General features: G+C 39.1%; 1 protein-coding gene across 4 annotated transcripts in view; it reads right to left on the reverse strand.

Moving 5' to 3' along the window:
- Positions 1-26,818, reverse strand: part of antxr1c (ANTXR cell adhesion molecule 1c) — a 99,432-nt gene that overhangs the window by 25,088 nt on the left and 47,526 nt on the right. For all 4 annotated transcript variants that reach the window (XM_057825887.1, XM_057825889.1, XM_057825886.1 and 1 more), the window contains exons 4-12: positions 21,481-21,562; positions 21,301-21,331; positions 21,111-21,184; positions 20,930-20,998; positions 20,734-20,814; positions 20,602-20,662; positions 17,486-17,584; positions 15,707-15,776; positions 8,849-8,927 (exon numbers count right to left, since the gene is read on the reverse strand). In XM_057825887.1, the coding sequence (XP_057681870.1) occupies positions 8,849-8,927; positions 15,707-15,776; positions 17,486-17,584; positions 20,602-20,662; positions 20,734-20,814; positions 20,930-20,998; positions 21,111-21,184; positions 21,301-21,331; positions 21,481-21,562 (646 nt within the window). The remainder of the gene's footprint in view (positions 1-8,848; positions 8,928-15,706; positions 15,777-17,485; positions 17,585-20,601; positions 20,663-20,733; positions 20,815-20,929; positions 20,999-21,110; positions 21,185-21,300; positions 21,332-21,480; positions 21,563-26,818) is intronic.

The raw sequence follows: 26,818 nt of genomic DNA on the forward strand, positions 1-26,818 counted from the left end.
GGTGGCTAATTTTCGTAACTGACTAGCATCATAGTTTACTTTTAACCAAGAATTGAGACTGTTTTACGTCCATATCTATGAGGAATTCTAGGATTTAAGCATTTATTCACAAGAATTTTCACCAGAAAAGCTCTGTTTGCGCCAGGCGGCTGCTAGCTTCATTCGCTAACAGAGTAGCATTATACTGCGACAATATACATAAAATAAATGCTAACTGCACGGTTTCTTTGCTTTTAACCAATAATCGAGACTGTTTTACGTTCATATCTATGAAGAATTCGGGGAGTTAAGCATTTATTCACAAGAAATTTCGCCAGAAAAGCTGTTTACGCCAGGTGGCCGCTAGCCTCATTCGCTAACAAATAGGAGGAAGTCGGCGAGATGTCACGATGACGTCACCTCGCTTAGTAACATGTCGCCATTTTGTGAAGGGGGTACACACAGCTAAACATTCTATAGACTGACGTCTGAAATTAATATATTTCAGGTGTGTTTTGCGTCTTTTTTCCTAAAAACGTCTTAAACGTGGCTTACTATTATCATGAGTCACTGCCGACAGACGCGAGGAGGCGATGCAATTTAAAATTAGCGTTTATTGGCGTACAAAGCTGCCGATACAAAGTCGCAGCTGATAGCTGGATAAACAAAGGAATGACCTGCAGTGGAGTTCGGGAACATCTACAACTACCTCATAAAGTCACCCAGTAAGTTGACCTTTATCATTTACGTGGAATATGTACTGTGTGGAACTGAGAAAATTGGTAGTATATATGAAGTGATTATTTCTGCCGTTACCGGTAGTTCGCCTCCTAGCTTTATTTAGCCGTCAACACGTCACTGCAAAAAAAAACAATTCCCACCAGGCCAATAATATACCGATTGACTAATCAGAGCAGTTCACGGCAAAAGAAAAAAACGCTTTGCGAGTTGCCGGTTAAAGTAAAACTGCCTAGTATATTGAATCGTAGCAGCTAATTGGGGCAAAAAATAATCGATTAAACTCACCAGTAATAAAATGTCGGCTGCAAATGTAAATGTGCTTGGATTTAGGTTCCCACAGGCGAAAATAGTCCACGGAACCGTCTTCTTTTACTGTTCCTCGATTAATTGCGCTCAGCCATTTGTTTCTCCTTTTTTTCTCACGTGGAAGAATGAAGAACTTCAAATGCGGCTCCGAACTCTTCCTTGTGTGACAACCCGCAACACAGCAACTTTTAGCCATTCCGACGGAAAAAAAACGGCAAATAAGACGAAAGTTCAATGCGTTGCTATTATAAGTGACTGGTCTTTTACCCCATTGTCAATATGGCGACGCTTTGTTGTGGCTGGTGACGTCATTAAATGCCCGGATGTCCGACTGCCTCTAACAGTATATAGCGCATAATGATGATAAAGGGCTATTCTATTCTATAATAAATTGTGATTGTATATAGAACTGTTTAATAATCTATTTCCATATTATTTATAATTGATTCTGCATGTTTTCCTCAAGTATTAAGTTTCTGATGTTAAATTGAGTAATTTATTAGCTGTTGAAAAAAAATTAAGTTGCTATTTTGGTAAAAAACTAAAAAAACTAAATATTGCTATTGATCCTGAAAATATAGGTGATTATCTCTGCATATGGTGATTTTTGTGCATCTGGTGTATAATCTGAGACTTTTATAGCCATTTTAAGTTGTGTTATACTTATATAAAAAATAAGTAATCGGGATTTTATAAGGAAACGACTTTTTTGATGCCGCTGCTCATGGAGACTCATTGGTTTTAGGTCGGTAGCAGATTTAGTTTTGAAAATATTTTTGATATAAGTATAAGTTTTTGAAAATAGGCCCCCTACGAATTGGCGCTGTGTCCCGTGTCATGTCAATAGGTTATGAAGTCTATGGGTCATCCATCAATCTTCTCTATATCATATAGTCTATATATACTGTAAATTGTGTCGGTACCCTTTTTGAGACCTTGGATGTTCCAGGGTTAAAAAAGGTTCAGGTTTGGGACTATTACAAAACAACAACTTTAAAGATGTTGCATTATCAGAGAGGCCTGCCTTCAGGCTTCTACTGTCACAGGTCATCCTTGTTTTTGTTTTTCCCGCTCAATGACAGCAGTTCATGTAATCTGGGAGATCCCTAAGCGAATAAATCAGTAACGCTGAGTTAAATGTCTCTGAGCCAAGTATGGTTCCTATTACTGACCACAGATGAGGATCAGATGTGGGTCGACTTAAGCCTATGTATCTTGCGGGCAAAGACACAGGCTATTTATCAGAAATCAGTGGTAACTTCGTCATAGCGAGTCAGACAACACCAGAGGGAAACTGATCAACTGTTTCCTAGAAGTCGTTTTTGAGTTCCATGAAAATTAGTTGGCACATGTATGACGCAATAAGACTCCAGTGCAACAACAGGATTTGGAAATTTCATTACCTTGTAACCTCCATCAATGTTTATCCTGGGAGTGGGAACCTCTTATTATCTCACGATAAGATACGATTTGCGATACAAAGCTTACGATAACGATGATCTGATGATATGGTGATACAACGATTATCAATACATTGGTCAGGAAATCATAATAGGATATTTTACAAACGACTAATAAACAGAAAAACAAGCTTCTACTGTGAATTGGAATGAGTTTATCACTACTAGATGTCCAATCCATTTGATATGGGAGGGTGGCAGCGAATGAACAAAATTTGTTCATTCGCTGCCATCCCTCCCAGTTCAAACGGATTGAACGTCTATGGCCGTCATTAGCAGCCAATGCCAGGCAATGAGGTAATTTAAGGTCATTTACCTGTTGATTTTCAGTTACTTCCTGTTGATTTGGGGGTATTTTATGGGTCACTTCCTGTTTATGTTGCGTTACAGAACAGGAAGTGACCTGGGAATCACCCAAATGATTAGGTAGTGACTCAAACTCAACAGGAAACCTGTAAATGAACAGCAAGTGACCTGTAAATGCCCTGAAAAACCTGACAAAATGACGGCGAAAGCTCTGGTGTTGAATTAGTGCTGCAACGATCGATTAACTTGAGTATTCGATTAGAAAAAAAACGATTAAAATTCAATTTTGCTGCTTCGAGTATTCGTTTAATTAAAGTGGCGTTGTAATGGTTTGTTTTGAAAGTGTTTGCATTTATTTTAATTGATTTGGGCGGATACACGGCTCTATAATCTACCTCATTTCACATGGCTGAATCCATCTGCTCCCTGTTAAGACCAACACAAGCTAAGTTTTTGTTTGAGCTAATGATTTTTTTGAATGCATTCGAAATTTAGTTTAAAGGTATATTTAGCTATTTTTTGTGGGAATATGTGTCTGAGCCATTTGTCAAGAGCATTGTTAAAAAAGCGTTAGCATTTTATAGCATTTAAGCTAGCGGACTTTTGCTATGTACGTTAGCCAATTGTTCTTTTGTTGTACATAGGTCCTCTTTTATTACATATATGTATATATATATATATATATATATATATATATATATGTCACAAGGTGGAAGAGTTTTAATATTTTGATTTGTTTTAATATTGTGTGCTGTGGGTTGCTTTTGGATTCATTGTTTGTAGTTTTAACTTCCAACCTAATTGACACCAATCAGAACACTTACGCAGGACACCTGTAACACTCTGGTCAAGATAACAAAATGGAGGACTAAGCCAATTGGAGGCTGACGGGGGCGGGACAAAAGCAGTGCCACTGGTCAATAAAAGGCGAGGTGACGTGGACACAGGGAAGACAGAGCCACGAGAGCACAGGGCCACGAGAGCCACGACGGCTCAGGGCCACGAGAGCTCAGGGCCAGGAGGGCGCCGAGTCTCAAGTCAAGTCCTGATGAGAGGCACTGGAACGACCAGGCAGACTGGAGACTATCACCGGAAGGCCCTGGCCGACGTGCCACGACCTGAGACAACCGCAGCGGCAGGGTGACAAGCCCTGCCTCGGCTGTAAGTATTGCAAAGATGAGCGTGGCACGGGCGGAGCAGAATTATTATCTCCAGGGGCATTAGAGACTCTGGCACCCGCACTGCTGGTTGCTGTGTTTTGCACCTCAGGTTTGCAGACAGTGGAGAGACAAGAGCGACCGCCCGAAGGACGTTGGACTCCACCTGGCCAAGATCAACTTTGAGTGCCCTCCTCCAATTGTTGGCTTGTGACTTTTATGGTTTTAGCCCTTTTAGCATTTTTAGCCTTTTAGCATTTTTTGACATTTTAATAAATATTGTGAACTGTGAAGTCTCGAGTATCTCCTTGGTCCCATGGTGTCACTCTCCACCCGGTTTCTCACATTCCCCCCCCCCCGTGACATATATATATATATATATATATATATATATATATATATACACTGTGTGAGGCTCAGCTGAGGTATTTTAATTTTTTATGTCCCTTATCCGATTACTCGATTATTCGGAATAAATAGTTCATCGAATAATCGGCTACTAAAATAATCGATAGCTGCAGCCCCATTTCGAACGAACGAACGTTCCCAGTCTAAATGTATTGGGCGTCGAGCACCGTCAATGGCAGCCTTAGCCTTAACTTCAGACACTATTATGGTGGAAGATTTTGGTAGCAACTTGTTCGTCCTTTTTTTTTTTTTTTTTTTTTTTTTTATAAACACTGACACCTTTTTAAAATGATATCTCGATTATTGGGAGTAGCATATCGATAACCTTTTGGGATACAAAGTATCACGATATATCACCATATCCATATTTTGTCACACCCCTTGTTTATCCATTCATATTTTAGACCTGCGTTTTGACAATGACTCTTGTCAGTCTGTACCTTAAAAAAATTGAGGCTGCTATATTAAAGTCAAAGTACTGCACAATAAGGGAGTTCCAAAAAATCGATTATTAGATGCATTGCGATCTGACACATGACGATTCGATTACGATTCATAAAGGTTCAGTTATTGCAATGTTTTTCCTTATTCAGATTTGTTTCAAGACTACAGTTACAGTTAGACCTCTCTTTGATGGTTAATGCAGTTATTGCAATTTTGCTGTTTTATCACAATAGATTGGTTTATTTACATTTCAAAAACCAGAAGCCTTTCATTTACGAATGAGATTGCACTTAGGTTTACATATTTAAATGTTCAGATATTAAGATTTGAATGAGGCAAAATAACATGCTTTTTCTTTCAAATATATTGTTATAATCATTTGTTTCAGATATACTGTAATTATTTCTGTATAAAAATTAATTTGGTGTTCAAAAAGTCTTTTTTTCAAACTTGAGTCTTGAAAAAGAGGGAGTCATCTTATAATCAGGGCCGTCTTATATTCGGGCCAATACGGTATATTGGTTAAAAGAAGTCTTATTTCTAAAGACACTTTGTTTCCAGAAAATGTGGAATTCATTCCACCTGTAAAATGGTTAATGTTTTTGCACTTTCTTGTAAAAAAAATAAAATAAAAAAGCAGCTTAAGGGCAGCTTTTTGTTGTATGGGTATGTTTCCATCGTTCCTGTTGAATCATCAGGGTATTTAAAAAAAACTTTAAAAAAAAAATTAATTCATTCATTCATTTTCCATGCCGCTTTTCCTCACGAGGGTCGCGGAGGTGCTGGAGCCTATCCCAGCTAACTACGGGCAGTAGGCAGGGGACACCCTGAACTGGTTGCCAGCCAATCGCAGGGCACAAGGAGACATACAACCATTCACGCACACACTCATACCTACAGACAATTTAGAGTGTTCAATCAGCCTACCATGCATGTTTTTGGGATGTGGGAAGAAACCGGAATTCCCGGAGGAAACCCACGCAGGCACGGGGAGAACATGCAAACTCCACACAGGAAGGCCAAAGCCCGGGATTGAACCCTTGATCTCAGAACTGTGAGGCAGACGTGCTAACCACTTAGCCACCGTGCCGCCATTTAAAAAAAAATTCATTTTCATTTCAGGCAGTGACATTCATCTTCACGAATTCAGTTCTTTGCTTGCAAGAAACACAGAAAAAAAAAAAAAAAGCCAAAATGTGGCCCAAATTTTAAATAAATAATGGATATAAATTTGTTTGGCTACTTTATTATTTAGTAATGTGCGATGCATCGATAATCATGATCATCGTCAACACGGTGATCATCGTTCAATAATCAAATCGTAGCACCCTGAATCATAATCGAATCGAATCGTGGGGTGCCTAAGATGGCACACTCCTACTGCGCAAAGAACATGGGTTGTTTTCATGGGCAGGCTATACTTTTTGGTTCGGCGGGAGCTTGGTTTAATCCACTACTTCTAAAACAGTAGGTCGCAGAGCGACTTCGGGGGTGGCGCATGTGACCTCGGGGAACATACTTTTTTGCCTTACTAGAATAAATTGTAATTGAACATCTACTTTGTAGGTGGCAGTGGCGCTCTCATTTTCAGAGTGTGCGCAGTATTTTTGAACCAAACAAGAGCACACAGCAAAGCGCACTAGAGTTACAGTGGGGCAAATAAGTATAACTTATTGTGCAAGTTATCCCACTTGAAAATATTAGAGAGGCCTGTAATTGTCAACATGGGGAAACCTTAACCATGAGAGACAGAATGTGAAAAAACCCCCCAGAAAATCACATTGTTTGATTTTTAAAGAATTTATTTGGAAATCATGGGGGAAAATAAGTATTTGGTCAATACCAAAAGTTCATCTCAATACTTTGTTATGTACCTTTTGTTGGCAATAACGAAGGCCAAACGTTTTCTGTAACTCTTCACAAGCTTTTCACACACTGTTTCCGGTATTTTGGCCCATTCCTCCATGCAGATCTCCTCTAGAGCAGTGATGTTTTGGGGCTCTCGTTGGGCAACACAGACTTTCAACTCCCTCCACAGATTTTCTATGGGCTTGAGATCTGGAGACTGGCTAGGCCACTCCAGGACCTTGAAATGCTTCTTTCAAAGCCACTCCTTTGTTGCCCTGGCTGTGTGTTTCGGATCATTTTCATGCTGAAAGACCCAGCCACGTCTCATCTTCAATGCCCTTGCTGATGGAAGGATATTTTCACACAAAATCTCTCGATTCTCCACATTCATTCTTTCCTTTACACAGATCAGTCGTCCTGGTCCCTTTGCAGAAAAACAGCCCCAAAGCATGATGTTTCCCCCCTCATGCTTCACAGTGGGTATGGTGTTCTTCGGATGCAATTCAGTATTCTTTCTCCTCCAAACACGAGAACCTGTGTTTCTACCCAAAAGTTCTATTTTGGTTTCATCTGACCATAACACATTCTGCCAGTCCTCTTCTGGATCATCCAAATGCTCTCTAGCGAACTGCAGACGGGCCTGGACGTGTACTTTCTTCAGCAGGGGGACACGTCTGGCAGTGCAGGATTTGAGTCCCTGGCGGGGCATTGTGTTACTGATGTCTTTGTTACTGTGGTCCCAGCTCTCTGTAGGTCATTCACTAGGTCCCCCAGATCGAGGGAGATTATCAGTGGTCTTGTATGTCTTCCATTTTCTAATAATTGCTCCCACAGTTGATTTCTTTGCACCAAGTGTTTTACCTATTGCAGATTCAGTCTTCCCAGCCTGGTGCAGGTCTACAATTTTGTCTCTGGTGTCCGTCGACAGCTGTTTGGTCTTGGCCTTAGTGGAATTTGTAGTGTGACTCACTGAAGTTGTGGACAGGTGTCTTTTATGCAGATAATGAGTTAAAACAGGTGCCATTCATACAGGTAACGAGTGGAGCCTTGTTAGACCTCGTTAGAAGAAGTTAGACCTCTTTGGCAGCCAGAAATCTTGCATATTTGCAAGTTACCAAATACTTATTTTCCACTCTAATTTGGAAAGACATTCTTTAAAAATCAAACAATGTGTTTTTCTGTTTTTTTCTCCACATTCTGTCTCTCATGGTTGAGGTTTACCCATGTTGACAGTTACAGGCCTCTAATCTTTTCAAGTAGGAGAACTTGCACAATTGGTCGTTGACTAAATACCTATTTGCCCCACTGTATTTGTTGAAAATATTATTTTCATTTTTTTATTGAAGCGTCACTTTTTTTACTACCTTTTTTTTTATTGAAGGGGAAAATGTTTTGAAGGCACTTTTTGATTGATTTTCATTTTGGCACAAATGTTCACATCGCCCTATTGGTCAGACATGTTTGAGTGACAAGTGGCTACGCCAATGGCGTAGGCCTTAAAATTTTGATTAAGCAAGAATCATGGCCACCACTCGTTGGGCACAGCTGAAAATACTTCGCTTCAGGCGGACGACTTAACATAATAAACAATAAAGACACAAATGTCCTAGCCAAAATGTGGCCCAAACGCAAAACAATATTAGTTCAATAAAAAAAAAGTTCTTTCAATCATAGGAAAAAAAAAAAACCTGACTTTAATAATATAAAAAAAAAATTAAATAAATAAATTCAATCAAATAAAAATTGTTTTTAAATGCATTATGCATTTTTTGTGTTGCAAATGTATTTTTGCATTCAAACACATTTTTTTTTGATTGAATAATAAAGAATAATAATAATAATAATTAACAACTCTATCTCCATGGTGGGGGTAACAGAAAAAAATTGAGAAGTACTGGTTTAATCGTTTGCAGTCTGTTAATGGAATGAGTGGTTGAAATACAATGGTGATGATATCAATCTATTAGGACCAGCACTTTGGAAGTTGAATGAATGAATAATCAGTTGACATACCGGTAGTAAATATTCTTTCGTTGATGGAAAATGCAAGCAAGATCAAGGTTAATAAACAAAAACACTTGGTGGATACGTGGCTACTGTTGAAAAAGACATAAAGATAACTAGAACCCGCACACTATAAATAATGATATCAAAAGCAAGCTAAAGACAAATTAGCTTTGAAAAGAAGCTGCCACTTACACACTCGCTGGTGGTTATGTGCACATTGCTGCTGATGAAAGACAGACCGTCGTTCATGCTCACTTGAAGATAAATCACCCTGAAACAAAACAAGAACAGTCATTTAATTTGGGAATGGAATATACGGGTCAACGCCAAGCATATTCTGATGAATGAAGTCATTGAAATTGGTACAGAATAATCTCATTCAACCATATTATTGGTAGGAGGATGTAAGCCACCAAATGCACAAAAAACAAGACTCAGTGTTAAATGCCCCACACAATTGATAAATGTGGTTTCACATTACATAATGGTAGACTGTTTTAAGATACTACAGATAAGATAATAATTAATGGGTTTCGTTCAAGGTTTGCTTTTTTCAAATACAAAAAAAAAAAAAAAAAAAAACTGGAACTTTTGAACAATCCCCCAAAGTATTTTATTTATAGTCATTAAAACCTTAAACCATGTCATTTTAAAAAACATTTTTTTTTTTTTAAACATCCTCCTGTATGGTTGCGTGTACGAAGTGAACCCTGTGCCTAAGGAGACTTAAAGAACAATTGAAATCAATTTTTACCAGATATTTTAAGTCAGGTGCGTGCCCAATCACTGATGTGTGGTTTATGATTTACAAAATATTAAATGTGATGGTTCACTTACTTATTTTCCCCTGTTTTGTCATTGTTTGCATACTACCCTCATTAAAATATGAAAACCTATAAATGTTTGGGTGGTTTTAGTTAAAGCAGACAATGTTGTTTTCATCTGTGTGATTTTGACAAAGATCAGATCACATTTAATTGTGATTTTTTTTGTGCCCAACCACACCCACATTACGGCCACTTTACGGCCACAAACTGGGCCCCTAGTCCATGCGGGGTATTGATTAAACCTTTATAAACAATTTACAGTCTTGCTACTGTAATGCAACTTCATTTTTGAAATATACGGTGAATGCTTCCCGCACTGCAATGGCCTCTCACGTTGCGTTGTTGGCAGAAAGTCTGCTAACATCAGGGAGAAGATGGCAATCAACATTAGCTTTGGCATTTCCTAATGTAATTGTGAAGAACACAAGATGCTATGTACCACTGAAAGCGGCTTTCATCCAGGCGCAATTCGTTGAAGAGCCGGTGGTATTCACTGAGCTGGTGGTGCTGTCGAATTTTGCTGTGAACCCACATCCTGCGCCGGCGTTGCCCTCTCCTTTGGCGAACTTTTATCAGTAAATATAGAGCAGCAAGTCTCACGATCATCGACATCTTCTCTTTGCCATTTTCACCGATGCGTTTTAATGGTTTCACCGGATACACAACAAGGGCTGAACCGGAAGTAGTTCCGTCTCGCGGGCTGACTTCTTGAGACCTCGGTGTGAATGCTTTTGGCGACGGCAACGTGCGCGTCACGCGTTGTCACGCGTTATTTCGCGGCCCGTGTGAATGCAGCTTTATTAGAGACCAGAGTGTGGTCGTAGCCCCAGCACCCCCTTAAATTCCGCCGCGGGTTTGGACTGAGAAATCGTGCATTTGGGCCCTTGTTACATCCTTCTCGTCAGAGGCGTTGGGGGGGGGGGGGGGGGCAGTGCCCATCCACGGACACGTTCTGCCCACCCAAAGAAAACTGGATGTAGTACTAACGGCAGTGTGGGCACCGCGTATGGTATCCCATTCATATAGTACTGATGTGTTCTAAGTTTTAACCTTTGCGTTGTTACCTCCTCTTAACCTTATAAAAAATAAAAAAATAAAAAATTTAACGAAATGTTGGTTTTGTTCCTAGGGGGCGCTACACACATTTACGCATATTTTGCCTTTTTATTTAAAAAAAAAAAGTTTTATTTTTATTTTTTTACATTTTATCAAAGTTTTCACCAGGCTGTTGAGTTTGGTGAGTTTTGAAGCATTCTGAGGGGGTCAAAGTAGGGCTCAAAGCGTCGGCGGGACAAAGAATGACTGCTAGGGGGCGCTACATACTGTAGTGTATTTGGAATTTGTCTTTACACGGTATCAAAGATTGCACTTGTCTTGACCTGCCTGCCGATTTTGGTGCATTTTGAAGCATTCTAAGGGGGTCAAATTGAGCTCAAAGGGGCTGCGGAACAAAGAGTAACCAAAATAACAATAATAAAAAAAAATAATAATGAAACCGAGGAGCCACAATAGGTTACCTAAAAAAAACATTGTCACCTGCATGTTCATACTGTTCAGTTATGGATGTGTTCTACGTCAAATAAAATCAAATCAACTTTTATTTGTTTAGACCAAATCACAACAACAGTTATCTCAAGGAGAAAACAAAACATGTTTTAAGGTGCAGTAGCCCTATGCTGGATTTGAGCATTGTAGCTTCTTTTTTTTTTTTTGCCCCCCCAGGTAAGACTAAAGCCCACCCACACCTGGCATCCTGGTAACACCACTGCTTTTTGTTATTTGTGGCCTAGTTCAGCACTAATTGTTATCTGATATACCAGTAATGCTTTTACACCTAGTAGTCACGAAATCTTATATTTCTGATTGTTGAAGGGTTTTGGCTTAAAAGTATCAGACATCAAAGTTGAAATGATACAATCCAATTATATAAGGTAGGAAATGTAACCAACTCCGTTTGTTTAAAATCAGTTCAGATGTTTAAAAAAATGTGTTTACCCCTTTATAAATAAAGGACAGATGCAGTAGATGACTAGCTAGCCTAAATTCAAGCTCAAAAACACTTAACACGCATAAACACTTAAAAAGTTTAGCATAATTAAAGCTGCTACCATGTCATTTTGTGAATGTATATTTATGGAAACATGAGAAACCAGATTCATGCTCCAAATATTTCCATCTGGATACGTATGAAATGACTTAAAATATCGCCTAAATGACAAGATTATGGATTTCTCTGTAGTAAGCCTCTGTTTTTTCCACATTGACATTCCGACATGCGAAAATATTTTTAATGGCTGTGTGTGCAAAAAAGTGCGGGTTTTCCGCGCAAGACGTGTACAAACACAACATATGGCCTCATGTTTGAAAGAACCCCACTCACTGTTACTTTGATCGCCTCAGCGAGGCAGAAAAAGCGGATGGGATGTCAAGCCTTTTTTCAGGGACTTAGACAAATGTGGAAAAGAAAGATGGTTTGTGGGCTGTGAAGCCACAGCAGAAGTGAAGAAGTAAAGAGGAAGAAGGATGGGGAGAGAGATGGTTAGGTGAAGCCATGGAAAGTTACAGTAGATGCTCTCTTCTAAGAGTTAGAGGCAGACAAACACTTATTTTTATGACTTCTCTGCCACTGAATCAATCATGAAAGTGATGCATGATGAAATGTCTCCACAATCCTCCAGACACCTTTTAATGTCGTCTAACGCCATCAATGAGGTAAAAAAAAAAGATTTATTCTTCCTCTGGCTGAGAGGCACTCTTCCACCAATTATCACTAGTAAATGTCCAATCCATTTGAAGTGGGAGGGTGGCAGGAAATGAATGTTTGTTCATTTGCCACCACAGTTAGAGACAACGTTGATATTGCACGCATTGACTGTTGTTCTCGTTCCTTGACACAGGCACAGCCAGCAGACCCTGCATGGGTTGCCATGTAATCGCTCATTTACATTGTGAATGACTGGTTATCTGGCAATTTGTATCGCTCACAGAAGCCCAACGTGTGCGTCACAAGCAAGATTGACGCACCAACTCTCGCAATCAGTTCTCCCGGTCACTCCCAGACAAACAGCAGAGTGCTCTGTTCTAAAACAAGTAGCGTCTCGCCCATCCAGGATAACAAGTTGATAGCGGCCGCTTGCGACGTCAAGACCGGCGTCGGTCGTTGTGGCAACCACGTCCCAGCCATGAAGGATGATGCACGAACCTAACCGCCCAAAACCGGCCACAGAGGGATGATCCCAAGACAACACCCAGCCACACCTTTGCCACGGCCCACTCCACCGCAGCTTTCAAAAAGACTGGACACTGAGATAACAAACGGTCGCTGCTCGGAAACATTTCTATTTAGCCTTGTTTTGGATCCAGCAGGGTTCCTCTGTCGTCAGTTTTTTTACCTTGTTTTTTTTACCATTGTGTTCGAATAAATTGTCAACCTGTTTTCGGCAAGCCTTCTTTAAACTTTTGGAACATGGAGTCAGTACAAAGGGTTAACATAGGAGTGAACGCGCGGAATGTTGACCCCCACCGGTTAGCTTGCGGGAGCGGTGCCAGCGAAGGGCACTTCGTTCGGCTGGCGGTGTTTCCACGGCTTATAGGGGGAGGGGGGTGGGGTGGGGGAATTCCAATATTTTTTAATTTACTGGTGAAAATCAGTGCTAATATTTAGCGCAGACAACTTTGTTTGCTATTACAGAAGTCAGACCATTTCTGTAGTTCTTCACCAGATTTTCACATATAGATTTTGGCCAATCCCGCCACACGAATCTTCTCGAGATCTGTCAGGTTTCGGGGCTGTCGTTGAGTAAAAACAAGTTTCAGCTCCATCCAAAGATTTTCTATTGGATTGAGGTCTGGAGACTGGCTAGGCCACTCCAGAACCTTTATATGCTTTTTACGCAGCCACTCCTTGGTCAGCTTGGCTGTGTGCTTTGGATCATTGTCATGTTGGAAGATCCAGCCACAACTACAAGCCTCTGACTGGGGGGAAGGAGGTTGTGCCTCAAAAACTGACGATACAGTTCACCATTCATCCTCTTCTTTATACAGTACAGTCTTCCCGTCTCCTTTGCCGAAAAGCTGTCCCAAAACATGAGGTTTACACCCCTATACTTCACAGTGGGGATGGTGTTCTTAGGATTTTACTCATCTTTATTGGTCCTTCACACATGACGAGTAAAGTTTGCACCAAAAGATTCTACTTTGGTATCATTTGACCACATGACTTGACTGACCCCTCCGCATCATTCAGATGGTCCCTGGCAAACAGATGGGCCTTTACATGTACTGGCTTCAACAGGGGAACCTTCTGAGCAAAGCATGATTTTAAACCATCTACTGCATCTGTGCATCCAGCTCTCTTCAGGTCATTGACCAGCTCCTGCCGTGTAGTTCTAGGCTGAGCCATCACTTTTTTCATCATGAGTGATGTGCCACGAGGAGAGATTTTACATGAAGCCTCAGTCCGAGGTAGATTATCAGTCATGTTTAGCCTTTTCCATTTTCAAACAATTTTTCCATTTGCTGCAACTGTTGATTTATTCTCACCAAGCAGCTTTCCAATTTTCCCATGGACTTTACAGCTTTGTGGAGCTCAACAATTATTTCTCTGGTGTCTTTCGAAAGCTGTCTGGTCTTGCCCATGGTAGAAGTTCGATTATGTCTAACTGTGGGGTGCACAGTTGACAATAATGGGCTCAAACGGGTGTCACTGATGGGGTAAAGGTGACCTTTTTTTTTTTAAGGTAAACTGACAGCTCTTTTAGTGTCATAATTATCACTGATCCTCAGGGGTACGAATACTTACGAACACCAGTAAATTACAGGGATTAAGTCTACTACAACCGCTAGGAAAAAGTATGAAATCACCAGTCTCACATGAGCACTCACTCAGACATTTTATCATGTAGAACAAACGCAGATAAAAAGCTTGAAAAAAAAAACGAATTAGCTCAAAAGTGCAACTCTTTAGCATTCAGAAACACCAAAAGAAATGAATAAAAAACATTGCGATAGTCATTAAATGTTAATTTTATAGAGCAAGTGCAGGGAAATATATATATGGAATCACTCCATTCTGAGGAAAAAAATATGGAATCATGAGAAACATACAAAGAAATAACAATCAAAACACATCTCTAGTATTTAGAAGCACCACCTCTGGCTTTTATGACAGCTTGCAGTCTCTGAGGCGTGGATTTGATTAGTGTTCTTCATCAATTTGGTGCCAACTCTATTTGATTGCAGTTGCCAGATCATCCTTGCAGGTCGGAGCTTTGCTGTGGACTATTTTTTTCAATTTCCACCATAGGTTATCAATAGGGTTGAAATCTGGGCTAATTGCAGGCCATGACATTGACTGGATGAGTCTTTCTCCAAGGAATGCTTTAACAGTTTTAGCTCTGTGGCATGATGCATTGTCATCTTGGAAAATGATTTCATTATCCCCAAACATATTTTCAATTGAAGGGATAAGAAAGCTGTCTAAAAAAACTTGTGCATTTATTGAAGATTTAACCACAGCCATCTCCCCAGTGCCTTTGCCTGACATGTAGCCCCATATCATCAAGGACTGAGGGAATTTTGATGTCTTCTTCAGGGAGTCATCTTTGTAAATCTCACTGGAACAGCACTAAACAAAAGTTACAGCATCATCACCTTGTCCAATGGAGATTCTTGACTCTTGACACATTGTCCAATGCAGATTCTTGACTCTTGAACGGTGTTCCAGCCCCGACTCTTACATCGGAATGGCGTTCCGGATTGTTCTGGCCCACTTTCACCCCTAATCCTACGTCTTCATTTGCTATGAATGATTTTTTTAAACTGGTGTTTTGTAAATCAAAACAGAAGCAGAACAAACGCACAAAGACTTCACGCGCATTGCAGAGCTGCTTATATTTTACTGAGCCGCATTGGAATTCAGCAAAAATTGAACTTCGGTCAGTCTCCACTGTCCAGCCTTTTGTTTGTGTAAAAATATACTCATGTTTTCTAAGATACTGTACCTGTGCAGTTGGCAATGCATGTTTTCCTTTGTTCAAATGTGACCCAAAAAAAAAAAACAATTGCTGCATTACAAGAAATATGTAATAAAATAAAAGACCCAATTCTTTAAGCTTTCTTGATCATTAGAGGTTTTCTCACAATATCAAAGCATTGTAGGAGCAATTCAAAATTTGAAAACATGCACAATACTCAATATCCGCTTTGAAATGAAGACACTTACTTCCCGACTTCATCTATGACAGGCGCGGGACACAGCAGGAACGTGTTTTCTACACCTGCAGGCTTCACATCTACGAAATTAATCCAGGACATGTTCATGTGTATTAACAGTTCCACAAAAAATAGGATAACATATAGTGGTATGAAAAAGTATCTGAACCTTTTGGAATTTCTCATATTTCTGCATAAAATCACCATCAAATGTGAGCCGATCTTTGTCAAAACCACACAGATGAAAAAAACAGAATCCGCTTTAACTATAACCACCTAAAAATTTATAGGTTTTCATACTTTAATGAGGATAGTATGCAAAGAATGGCAGAAGGGGAAAGATAAATAAGTGAACAATCACATTTAATATGTGTGACCCCCTCTTTGACAGCAATAACTTCAAGCAGACGCTTCCTGTAGCTGCAGTTCAGTGTGGCACATCGATCAGGACTATTCTTGGCCCATTCTTACCTATAAAACTGCTGTAGTTCAGTCAGAATCCCGGGATGTCTAGCATGAATCGCTGTCTTTAGGCCTCATGCCCCAGCATCTCAATGGGGTTCAAGTCTGGACTTTGACTTGGCCACTCTAGAACGTGTATTTTGTTCTTCTGAAACCATTCTGAAGTTGATTTAGTTCTATGTTTTGAATCATTGTCTTGTTGCAGCTTCTATCTTCTTTTTAGCTTCACCTGTCTGACAGACGGCTTCAGGTTTTCCTGCAAAACATCCTGATAAACTTTGAATTCATTTTTCCATTAATGATAGCAGGTTGTCTAGTCCCTGAGGCAGCAAAACAGCCCCAACAGCCCTCATGATGCTTGCTCCACCATGCTTCACGGTGGGGCTGAGGTGTTGATGTTGGTGAGCTGTTCCATTTGTCCTCCACACATGACTTTGTGTGTTACTCCCAAACAGTTCAACTTTGGTTTCATCAGTCCAGAAAATATTTTGCCTCAACTTCTGTGGAGTGCCCAAGTGTCATTTGCAAACATTAAACGAGCAACAATGTTTTTTTTAGACAGTGGTGGCTACCTCCGTGGAGTCCTCCCATGAACACCATTCTTGGCCATAGTTTTACATATAATTGATGTGTGCACAGGGATATTGGACTGTGCCAGTGATTTCTGTAAGTCTTTATCAGACACTATAGAGTTGTTTTATTTTACCTCTCTGAATATTCTGCATTGAACTCTTGGCGTCATCTTTGGCTGACGACCAGCCCTTGGGAGAGAAGCAACAGTGCCAAACTCCCTCCATTTGTAGACAACTTGTCTCACTGTCGACTGATGAACATCCAGACTTTTAGAGATGGTTTTGTATCCTTTCCCAGCTTTATACAAATCAACAATCCTTGATCGCAGGTCCTCAGGCAGCTCTTTTGACCGAGCCATGATGCACATCAGACAATGCTTCTCATAAAGACAATTCTTACCAGGTGTGTGTTTTATAGTGGTCTGGGCAGCTTTAAACCACTCATCAGTGATTGGGCACACACCTGACTTAAATTGTTTGGCATAAATTTGTTTCAATTGCTCTTTAAGTCTTCTTAGGAAGAGGGTTCACTTACTTATTTTTCCCCCTTCTGTCATTGTTTGCATGCTATCCTCGTTAAAATAAAAAAATCTATAAATGTTTGGGTAGTTTTAGTTAAAGCAGACACTGTATTTTTCATCTGTGTGATTTTGACAAAGATCAGATCACATTTAATGGTGATTTAATGCAGAAATGTGAGAAATTCCAAAAGGTTCCGATACTTTTACATACAACTGTAGTAGGTTTTTACTTACTAATTGTGATGGTGTCGTTGATTTTAAAGCTGCACAGCACCTGATCGATGTTCCTGGCATGGAGAAACCCGTTGCCCCTCACCACCACTTGGAAAGTCTCTGGTTACAGTACCAACATTTTGGACACGTCAGACTATTAGCGGAAGACTTTTGGGATTTAATCCTGCTTAATTTATGTACAACTTTCTGTAACATATATGTTATGAACACATTGCTATAGTTTTGCACTAGAGCACTAGGTTGTTACCAAATACACATTATTATACACTTATTTTATTTCATTATTTACCAATTAATTATGAAGCTTTATGTAATTATGAAGCCAAATGAAGCCTCTTGACGCAATGAAGCTTTGCAACCAATTGGTTCAAACCTTCATTGTGGTTCATTTTGTCTTATGACGGTCGTATGATGCCGCTATCAAATAAAGTGTTATCGGTTAATATCTTTTGTTGTAAACATCCCATAATACAGTGAGGACAGCTGCGGTTTATAGTCCGGTGCAGCTTAACTATGAACAAATGTAGTCTTCTTGTCACATTTGGTGGGTGGCGGCTTTTAGTCAGGTGCGCCTTGTAGTGCGGAAATTACGGGTATTTGCTTTACATAGATGAACAAATGTATTTAATTTTCCTTAAATTAATAATTGATATAGCACTTTTATATTTAAAAAAAACTTCCAAACTGCGGGCATGTTGGCTGTGCGCAAGTAGTGTTAGCTCGCCGCATTTTCATTACGTCATACAAGAGGACTAAGGTTCTTCACACTTTTCGGTGATAAATCTTCAGCCCTTTAACTGAAAGCCGAAAATGAAATTTTAGCTATTTTTGACCGAATATTTTCGGCGCCAAATTTTCGGTCACATCTCTAGTTACAGAGGTGGGTAGAGTACCCAAATATTTTACTCAAATAAGAGCAATGTTACTTCAAAATAATATTACTCAAATGGAAGTGAAAGTAGTCATCCAAAAAATGCACTCAAGTACAAGTAAACAAGTATTTGGTGAAAAGAATACTCAAGTAATGAGTAACATTGTGAGTAACTACTTATGATGTGTGATCTTTTTTTTTAAGATAGTATTTTTTTCTCTGCAAAATGTTATCTATATGAACTACTATTAATATTACACTATACAATAATCCATTACATAACTACAGTAAGCCAAAGGGCAAAAAAAAACAAAAAAAAAAACATTGAATTCCAGGGAGAGAAAAAAAATGACAGAAATGAAGCATCATTCATCCAAAGCGCATGAGAGCTCTATGGTGGAGAAAATACTTCGTAATTTGAATAGTTGAATCATAAATAGTTCCTTCATAGTTCCTTTTATGAAATTAAAAGGATCATATCTCCGGTTTTCCGTGGTCAATCAGTGCCAAATAAAAACTGGGAGAGAGGTTAAAATCCGCACTTCCGATTCATGTTGAGGGAAGTGCTCTATGTACAATATTAATTTTCTGATGGGATTCACACATGACTAGTTGCAATTAAACACACACGCAAGTAAAAAACCTCAGTGTCAGGATTAGCGATGAGACAGCATAGAATGGGATGCCTTGACAATACAGTGCCCTCCATAATTATTGGCATATATATATATATATATATATAATGTTTTAATTCAAATAATATGGGACCTTAATGGAAAAGAAGAGAACAAGAAAAGGAGAGAACACAAAAATTCACAGGGTCCCAGTTGCTTTGGTCAGATAAGACCAAGATTGAGCTTTTTGGCAACAAACACTCTGGCGTGCCACGAAAGATGCGCATGCTGAAAAGCACCTCATACCCACTGTGAAGTATGGGGGTGAGTCAGTGATGCTGTGGGGCTGTTTCGCTTCCAAAGACCCTGGGAACCTTGTTAGGGTGCATGGCATCATGAATGCTTTGAAATACCAGGACATTTTAAATCAAAATCTGTCGCCCTCTGCCCGAAAGCTGAAGATGGGTCATCACTGGGTCTTTCAGCAAGACAATGACCCTAAACATATGGCCAAATCTACACAGGAATGGTTCACCAGACACAAAATCAAGCTCCTCCCATGGCCATCTCAGTCCCCAGACCTTGTTTTGTTGGCAAAATAGGGTTGTACAAAGTATTAACACCAGGGGTGCTAATAATTGTGACACACATTATTTGATGTCAAATAATTTTTTCTTTATGTGGGATTTTTTCCCCACTGAATGAATGCACTTGTACTGAAGGTTGGATTTTTCTCCTTTTTTCCATTAAGGTCCCATATTTTTTGAATAATAATAAAAAAAATTATTAGATTAATTTTTTTGGCAAAAAAGTATTAATTTAGACATTTCTGCATCCATACAAAAGAAATTAGCCTTTTATGTGTTTTATTTTATTTAACATTTCCATCTAAAAACGACAAGGGCCAGGTAGCCGGCAAGACGTGCTGAGGCAATAGTAACATCGGAATTCAACCTAAATAAGTTGTGATCGTAAATAGAAAAATGCAAATTTGCTTTTGTTGAGTAGAATTAAGATGATTCTGCATGCTTTCCTCAAGTATTATGTTTTTGATTTGAAAATTGAGTGATTTATAGCTGTTGAAAACACTAAATAAAGTTGCTATTTTGGGCAAATACTTATATGATATGTTAAATATTGTTATTGATCCTGAAAATATAGGTGATCATCTCTGCATTTGGGAGATTTTTGTGCATCTGGCGTAAAATTAGAGAATTTTATACCCATTTTAAGTTTTGTTATACTTGATTAAAGAAAAATAATCGGGATTTTATTTGGCAACGATTTTGAATTTTTTTATGTTGCTGCTCATGGAGACTCACATATGCTTAAGGGAGGTGCCTGTTTTGGTTTTAGGTCGCTAGCGGCTTTGGTTTTGAAAATATTTGAAAAAAAATTAAGTTTTTGAAAATAGGCCCTCTACGGATAGGCCCCGAGCCTTATGTCCCGTCAACTGATAGTGAAGTCTATGCCAAGATCTTTTTCACCCGATTCCGATCTTTTAAAAAAATGACGTGATCGGAAATCGGGTCCGATCACGTGATCGGATCAGGGACATTCCTAATTTGGATAGCTGTCATTCAGCAACTGCATTAACGGTGCATGCGTTAATGTATATGTGCAAGCCCCACCTCCTGCACACACACTGGAGGGCTCGGCCGCTAAGATCTCAATGCACGATTTCTTGATGATCTGAAGAGGATACATAAATTAATTAGTATATTATAAAAAAAAAAAAAAAAATACACTTAAGACTTATTTACCGAATTGATCACACCCCGAAGGGCATGAAAGCCTCCCAAAACAGGGAAAACATGTTCGATGGTATCTGCAATGGTCGCCAGCTATATATCAATAAGGGAGCAAAAGAGCGGATTAATTGTGTTTTCATAAGTACTTAATGGACACTATACATAAACGTAATGTTTGATATACTGGAATTCACAATTCCTGCAATACCTGAGTCTCATTGAAGTCTTTAACACCAACACAGTACACGATAGCTCCAAGAGATCTGGCTCGTTCAGCCTGTTTAAAGGCACGTGAGAATTATTCCCAGAAAAACATGTGATTAAACCATAGGTGTTTCCTTGCTTCCCGTAATGTGCAATGTGTAAAACCTAAATAGCGTATTTGCTACCTCCTGCTGTGCGGTGATTAGCTGATGTTCCTGCAGTTCTCCGTCTGTCAGTGCTATAATCACGCTGGCCTTGCCTGCAAAGTCAAAACAGTGATGCTGTAGCCATAACAGACTGTCTGATTTCAATTTAAAATGTCCAAAAAGGAATACACTCTGGAATGATCATAAAATCAGGGCTCACGATGCTTACCAAAGTTCTCCTGGGATATCTGCTCATTTGCCTTTAATAAGAAGATAAGTTGATCAGAATGTGCCTGAGAAGCTTTCCGATTATAATTATAAAATGAAACTGTTGAGACTGAATGGCGTTATCATTATTTTCAATTGTTGTCATTGATCATTCATGCATAACAGTGATTTAATTGCCTACCCTTAACAGTCCAAGGTGCATAAATGTGTCTCCACCTGGAGTTTCTCTTTTAAGAGCGTTCAGACCTTTTTGAATGTCCACTCTGCAAAAAAAAAAAAAAAAAAAGTAAAAATTAGGGTTGTCAAAATTAACGCGTTGATGGGCGTTAATTAATTCTTTTAATTAATCACGTTAAAATATTTGACGCAATTAATGCACATGCCCCGCTCAAACAGATTAAAATGACAGCAGTGTAATGTCTGCTTGTTACTTTTTTTTTGGTGTTTGGCGCCCTCTGCTGGCGCTTGGGTCCAAATGATTTTATGTCTTTAAGCACAATGAGTGAGCATTGTGTAATTATTAACATCAACAATGATGAGCTACTAGTTTATTTTTTGATTGAAAATTTTACAAATTTTAATAAAAAGAAAACATTAAGAGGGGTTTTAATTAGGGCTGTCAAACGATTAAAATTTTTAATCGAGTTAATTACAGCTTAAAAATTAATCGTAATTAATCTCAATTAATCGCAATTCAAACCATCTATAAAATATGCCATATTTTTCTGTAAATTATTGTTGGAATGGAAAGATAAGACACAAGATGGATATATACATTCAACATACGGTACATAAGGACTGTATTCTTTTATTATAACAATAAATCAACAAGATGGCATTAACATTATTAACATTCTGTTAAAGCGATCCATGGATAGAAAGACTTGTAGTTCTTAAAAGAAAAATGTTTATTATCTATTATTTATAGAAATTTTATATTAAAACCCCTCTTAATGTTTTCGTTTTAATGAAATTTATAAAATTTTCAATCAAAAAATAAACTAGTAGCCCGCCATGGTTGATGTCAATAATTACTTACACAATGCTCATGGGTGCTGAAGCCTATAAAATCAGTCGCACCCAAGCGCCAGCAGAAGGCGGCAAAACTCCATAAAACACAATTAACAAGTGAGCGTTTCACTGTACCGTCATTTAAATCAGTCTGAGTGGGGCATCTGCGTTAATTGCGTCAAATATTTTAACATGATTAATTTAAAAAATTAATTAACGCCCGTTAACGCCATAATTTTGACAGCCCTAGTTTTAATATAAAATTTCTATAACTTGTACTAACATTTATCTTATAAGAATCTTTCTATCCATGGATCGCTTTAATAGAATGTTAATAATGTTAATGCCATCTTGTTGATTTATTGTTATAATAAACAAATACAGTACTTATATACCGTATGTTGAATGTATATATCCATCTTGTGTCTTATCTTTCCATTCCAGCAATAATTTACAGAAAAATATGGCATATTTTATAGATGGTTTGAATTGCGATTAATTACGATTAATTAATTTCAAAGCTGTAATTAACTCGATTAAAAATTTTAATCGTTTGACAGCCCTAGTAAAAATACATTCTTAAAGACTTCCCAGATAGCAAAATATAACTGGAACGGACATGGGCCAGATGTAGTGCAAATTTCACCCCACTTTCGTAAAACGGATCCGCCTTAGTGTCTTTTTTAACAATGGCCCAAACTCAGTAAGGAGTCACTTGCCGGATCAGCAACCAGTTTTGGGCCAGAACTGTCTCAAAGTAGCAGACACTACACCAATGTATGGCCCGGATGTGGCACACATGTTACCCAATCTGGGCCAGATTTCTGTCAAAACCATTTTCAGGATTAAATTTGCCATTTTGTTCAATGTATCATACTGTAAGGAGTTTATATTGCAAATTAAATCTATCAATTAAAATCAATAATAAAAATGTTCACTTCTTTTTCATGCCGTTTATTAATCTAACTGTGGTGGTAGCCAACACACACTAACATATTAATGCACCAAAGCAACATAACATTGTTTTTTTTCCCACAAAATATTTTTATTGGAACAAGCAACTCCACATTAAAGATGACCCATTTTTAGACTGTAAACAACATATTGTATTTGTTAAGGTTCAGGGGTAAAGGGGGACCTAAGCGCAGAGACAGAGGCAAGCTAGCAGTGGTAACAAGAGTTCATTGACGATGAGAAGGAGTCGCAGATAGTGTCCGAAGAATCCGGAGGGCAGTTTAGTGATAAAACAGGTGAACAGGCAGGCAAGCGTTCTGGCGGACAAGCAGTACAGGATCTAGGAGGGTACAACAAAAATGAGCTCAGTATCAGGAATACAAGATTCTTTGTTAGCTGAAAGTAATTTCAGTGATTTGTTGATCTGGCGATGATGTGAGGCCAAGGACCCGTTTAAGTAAGCTGCTGCTGATGATCAGCGACACCTAGTCCCTGGCTCACCCGTCTGTGCAATCAAGCCAGTGACACAAATACACAAACGCAAGGAGGAGGGGCTCGGTTACTCCCTCCATATGTTGTTATGTGAAAATTTTGAATTACTTAACTTGCAGACATGGCAGATCACTTGAATAAATCGGCCATTGTATTAATGCCCGGCTGAATAACTTCTTTAGCAGTCAAGAAGTGACTTTAAAACGCAATTATGACTTTGAATAAAGCACTTACCATAAACATTTCCGTACGTTGAGATGGCGTGTCCTGATTCCTGCGTGTTTTCCTGTTTAGTGTCGCAGTGGATGCTTGCCTTCAGGGTGCGCACTGTTGTAACGTCACATGTCGACCTTTAAATTTCAGATTTTTAGCGCATCCGGTCTGCATGGTCCGCCCCGGGCCAGTGGGCAACCTATTATTTGAACTGTCAGATTGATGATCCGGGCCGCTTCTGGCACACCGACGTTTAGCGGGCGTGATTGCTATGCGAATCCGGCGAGCTGAAGCTGGATCCGGCTCGGACTCAACTGCTCTGGGGTTTGTTTTGAACTACAGTCCTCTTGTTAGCAAGGGCGTAGATTTGCATAGGGTGGGTAGGGACATAACATTACCAACATTTTAAGATGCTCAAATTGTCCCCACCAACTTTTAAGCAACCTTATTTACATGATATAATAACTTCAGTTGTATAGGTAATTTAGATGGACTTCCCTTATGTTGTAAAGATAGAATTAACCCTACCATTATAAAATGAATTATTTTCATTATAATAAGACTGACATGTATCCCATGTCACTTGCTGAATGTGCCAGTCCATTTTTGTCCCCCTGAAATGCACGTTTGATTGGCTGATGACTGTACCCTCACCACCCCTGCCACACAGACGCACACTCACACAGCCCTGACAGATTCATGTCGACAACATGCAAACATACAACTGTTTTTCTTTTGGCAAGCAGCAGCAGCAGCAGCCACTATAAGTAATGTAAAAAGAGGTCAATGTTGTGGAGGTGGGGATCACACCACTGATTTTGCTCCCGAAAGTCCAACCTGCCTCAGAGTTAGTATAACATTTAACTGTTTGAATTTGTTAGCCTGCAAAACTTGAGTAGGAAGCTCCCTAGAGAGAAGTGTCCTCCTGTATGTGTGTTCTACGTTAATTAAATTGTGACAAATGTAGTGAGCCGAAATGTAACCCTTTCCCTCCTATTTTCATTTTTATTGTATATTTATGTGGTCTTAAAGCAACCCAAAGGAGCTTTCATTTTTTTGTTAAGTTTGGGTGTGCTTGTGGACAAAAGCAGTAGTGTATTTTGTTTTTGTTTTGAGTTTTTTTCAGTTATATTTAATTTCTTTATTTAGACAGACAATGTTGAGTGGTCAAAGCAAATGTTTTTGCATTCCTGGATAGTTAAGAGATTAAATTATCAAGTTTGTATTTATTGTGTATGTTAATATAATGTAAGTACTGTTCAAATATTGCAATTTAAATTTGGTAATAAAATCCAGGCTTTTATTCTGAAAGTTTTCGAAAATGTTTCTTTAGTAGTTTTTGAAAACAAAAGTTTGAATCAACGATGTACCACCTGAATCAATAAATATGAAAGTTAGAAGTCAATACAGATTTATTTTGCATTGATCATTTAGCCTATCAATTACTTTGGTCCACATTCCTGAGAAACGTAGCTCTGACCCCCCTTTTACCCAACCTGTTTGGTGTTTTTAATGTCCCGTCTTCAGCAAAAAGTGTACATGCAGGTTATGCTGATACAGTGGGGCAAATAAGTATTTAGTCAATCACTAATTGGGCAAGTTCTCCCATTTGAAAATATTAGAGAGGCCTGTAATTGTCAACATGGGTAAACCTCAACCTTGAGAGGCAGAATGTGGAAAAAAAAAAACAACAGAAAATCACATTGTTTGATTTTTCAAGAATTTATTTGCAAATCATGGTGGAAAATAAGTATTTGGTCTATACCAAAAGTTCATCTCAATACTTTGTTATGTACCCTTTGTTGGCAATAACGGAGGCCAAACGTTTTCTGTAACTCTTCACAAGCTTTTGCTTTTGCTGGTATTTTGGCCCATTCCTCCATGCAGATCTCCTCTAGAGCAGTGATGTTTTTGGGCTGTCGTCAGGCAACACAGACTTTCAACTCCCTCCTCACCCCGTGGTGTCAAAATGATAACAAGAATGGGGAGCAAAAATCCCAGAACCACACGGGGGGACCTAGTGAATGACCTACAGAGAGCTGGGACCACAGTAACAAAGGCCACTATCAGTAACACAATGCGCCGCCAAGGACTCAAATCCTGCAGTGCCAGACATGTCCCCCTGCTGAAGAAAGTACACCTCCAGGCCCGTCTAGAGAGCATTTGGATGATCCAGAAGAGGACTGGGAGAATGTGTTATGGTCAGATGAAACCAAAATAGAACTTTTTGGTAGAAACACATGTTCTCTTGTTTGGAGGAAAAAGAATACTAAATTGCACCATACCCACTGTGAAGCACGGGGGTGGAAACATGAGTCTTTGGGGCTGTTTTTCTGCAAAGGGACCAGGACGACTGATCTATGTAAAGGAAAGAATGAATGGGGCCATGTATCGAGAGAATTATAGTGACAATCTCCTTCCATCAGCAAGGGCATTGAAGATGAGACGTGGCTGGGTCTTTCAGCATGGCAATGATCCCAAACACACAGCAAGGGCAAAAAGGAGTGGCTTCGTAAGAAGCATTTCAAGGTCCTGGAGTGGCCTAGCCAGTCTCCAGGTCTCAACCCCATAGAAAATCTGCGGAGGGAGTTGAAAGTCTGTGTTGCCCAACGACAGCCCCAAAACATCACTGCTCTAGAGGAGCTCTGCATGGAGGAATAGGCCAAAATACAAGCAACAGTGTGTGAAAAGCTTGTGAAGAGTTACAGAAAACGTTTGTCCTCCGTTATTACCAACAAAGGGTACATAACAAAGTATTGAGATGAACTTTTGGTATCGAACAAATACTTATTTTCCACCATGATGTGCAAATAAATTATTTAAAAATCAAACAATGTGATTTTCTGTTT

This window comes from Corythoichthys intestinalis, chromosome 21 (genome assembly GCF_030265065.1).
Source record: "Corythoichthys intestinalis isolate RoL2023-P3 chromosome 21, ASM3026506v1, whole genome shotgun sequence".
NCBI classification, from domain to species: Eukaryota; Metazoa; Chordata; class Actinopteri; order Syngnathiformes; family Syngnathidae; genus Corythoichthys; species Corythoichthys intestinalis.